The sequence below is a fragment of the Morone saxatilis genome, unplaced genomic scaffold (genome assembly GCF_004916995.1).
Source record: "Morone saxatilis isolate NCDOM2014 unplaced genomic scaffold, NCSU_SB_2.0 Contig15, whole genome shotgun sequence".
NCBI classification, from domain to species: domain Eukaryota; kingdom Metazoa; phylum Chordata; class Actinopteri; family Moronidae; genus Morone; species Morone saxatilis.
In genome coordinates this window covers 25,422,957-25,425,128 of record NW_023339707.1, presented here as the reverse complement: position 1 = coordinate 25,425,128, position 2,172 = coordinate 25,422,957, and the positions used below count along the sequence as shown (strand labels likewise).

Genomic DNA, 2,172 nt, shown 5'->3' with positions numbered 1-2,172 from the left:
ACACACACAGACAGACACACACACAAACACACAGACACACACACAAACACACAGACACACACACAGACACACAAACAGCAGCCAGCTGGAGGACTCCGCTCGCGCATGCGCTGTGCGAACATCCCAGTATGAAGAAGAGAGCAGTGCACAAGTAGCGCGAGAGGTAAACAAGCTTTTTATTCTCGTTTTATTCAATTAAAGCTCAGAATCAGGTCCGAGCGGCGGGAGACACTTTAATAAACGTCTCCGCTTCCGGGACAGACATTAATAACGAGTCACTGTGACGCTGCAGGCTAACAGCTAGCCGTGTTAGCTCGTCCGTTCACAGTCAATGGAGGCTGGAGCACACTAACTCCGTTTAACCGGCCGAGCTCAGTGAACAGCGTCACACACTGGCTCGGTTCTCTTCCACTGCAGCTGTGGTTCGGGACCGTGGGGCTGTTCGCGGCTGTTTGGATCCAGAACCGACTACAGACAGCGTTAGCATTGTTGCTACTGTCAAATAGCTTTAGTGGCTCTCGGGAGGGGGCGGGGCTCTGCTTTGATTGACAGCAGGGGCGTCCAATGAACGTTCGGAACAGGCGTCGTCAGCGGCTTCTCGGCCAATCAGCTTCTTTCACGGAGGGTGCTAACAGATGAGAAAAATGTCTAAAAAGCCCTGAAAGAGTTTGTTTAATTGATTTACATAAACTAACGTCACCGTCCGAGTTTAGATTCATGTTGACTTTAATGTGGTAAAGTAAACATTTAATCTGTAGTAATTCAGTACTATATTTATGGACATGTATGAAAAACTAAATTAAAAAGTTTGGCTGCGACCGTTATGTCAGAGACATTAGCGACGTCCAGCGTCATGTCGTCATCACGTAACGTACAGTAGACGTTGCCTCTAAACTTACTGAAACAACTCTTATATCGTTTTAATATCGTTACAGATGGTAAAATATCTCTATACTGACACACGATGATGTTTTTATTATTATTATTTTTTTTTCATTAAGTTAAAAAAACCTTTAACAGGAAGACGAACACGTAGGCGATGCGCGCGCTCACGACGTCATCGTGTAACAGCTGTCACAAGTCGCGCGCTTTTGGGGGAAATCAATCCCGCTCCAAATATTATTTCAAAATAAAAGTCTTGGCATTTACACTTAATCATGGATTTGTACAAATAATTAAACATAAAAGTCTTGATTTTTACTATAACTACAACAATTACTATAATATATAATTAATAATATAATAATATGTATTTCTCGTCTTTTCACTGAACGTTTTTCATTTCATCTATACTTTAAACATCTACAGACAAACCAATGTGATCAATGAAACTCTGGTTCAGGCTCAAACAAAGTGTGCTGTAAATTCCCAGTAATTGATTTTTAAAAGTACATTTACAGGATTAATTAATTATATAATAATTAATATTAATTAATTATCTCTCTGTTTCTTCAGATGAAGACTCCGCCGGAGAGGTCAGGAATCATCTTCGAGGTCGGAGCTCAGTTAGAAGCCCGAGACCGCCACAAGAAATGGTCTGAACCACACACACACACACACACACACACATTCAGACATACCTGTTGTGACATCCAGTCCTCTAGAAGTATCATTAAAGTACGTCGACAGTACGTCACTGTGTCTCTTTCCTAGTCATAAATCTGTAATAAACATGGTGTTTGGGTTCAAATATTGAACATTTAGAGCGTGTAAGGGCTCAGAACATTATGGTTGAAGTATGTGATGGCCTTTCTCAGGCTCTCCTATGTCTCAGATAGTTTGATACCACAGATTTAGTGAGAATTTAACCATTTTTGACCACTTGGATGGCGAACACTTCTGCTCTGGAAACTGCTCAGAAACACACTCATTGTCATTATAGCTAAGATTATCGTAGAGGACTACAGTGTAATAGCGACTTCAGGCAATGACATCATCACAGAAATACAGTCGGGCTCATTGAATCCTGTTGTTGTCCCGTCAGGTACCCGGCCACCATCGAGAAAATCGACTACGACAAAGAGCGGGTCCTGATCCACTACCGTCAGTGGAGCCGCAGACACGACGAATGGTTTCACTGGAGCTCGCCGTACCTGCGGCCGCTGGAGCGAGTCAGCCTGAGGAGGCAGGGCATCAATCCACCGTGCTCTCAGCCGGTACGACCACAGACCG

The 2,172-nt window shown here is 43.3% G+C and overlaps 1 protein-coding gene across 1 annotated transcript in view; it reads left to right on the top strand.

Annotated features, from left to right (window-relative positions):
• The first annotated feature begins 44 nt into the window (after positions 1–44).
• The window catches only part of LOC118323958 (PHD finger protein 20-like), a 17,396-nt gene continuing 15,268 nt past the window's right edge, over positions 45–2,172 (top strand). The window contains exons 1-3 of the mRNA XM_035656044.1: positions 45–163; positions 1,456–1,535; positions 1,985–2,156. Coding sequence (XP_035511937.1) covers positions 1,456–1,535; positions 1,985–2,156 — 252 coding nt within the window. The 5' untranslated portion in view covers positions 45–163. The remainder of the gene's footprint in view (positions 164–1,455; positions 1,536–1,984; positions 2,157–2,172) is intronic.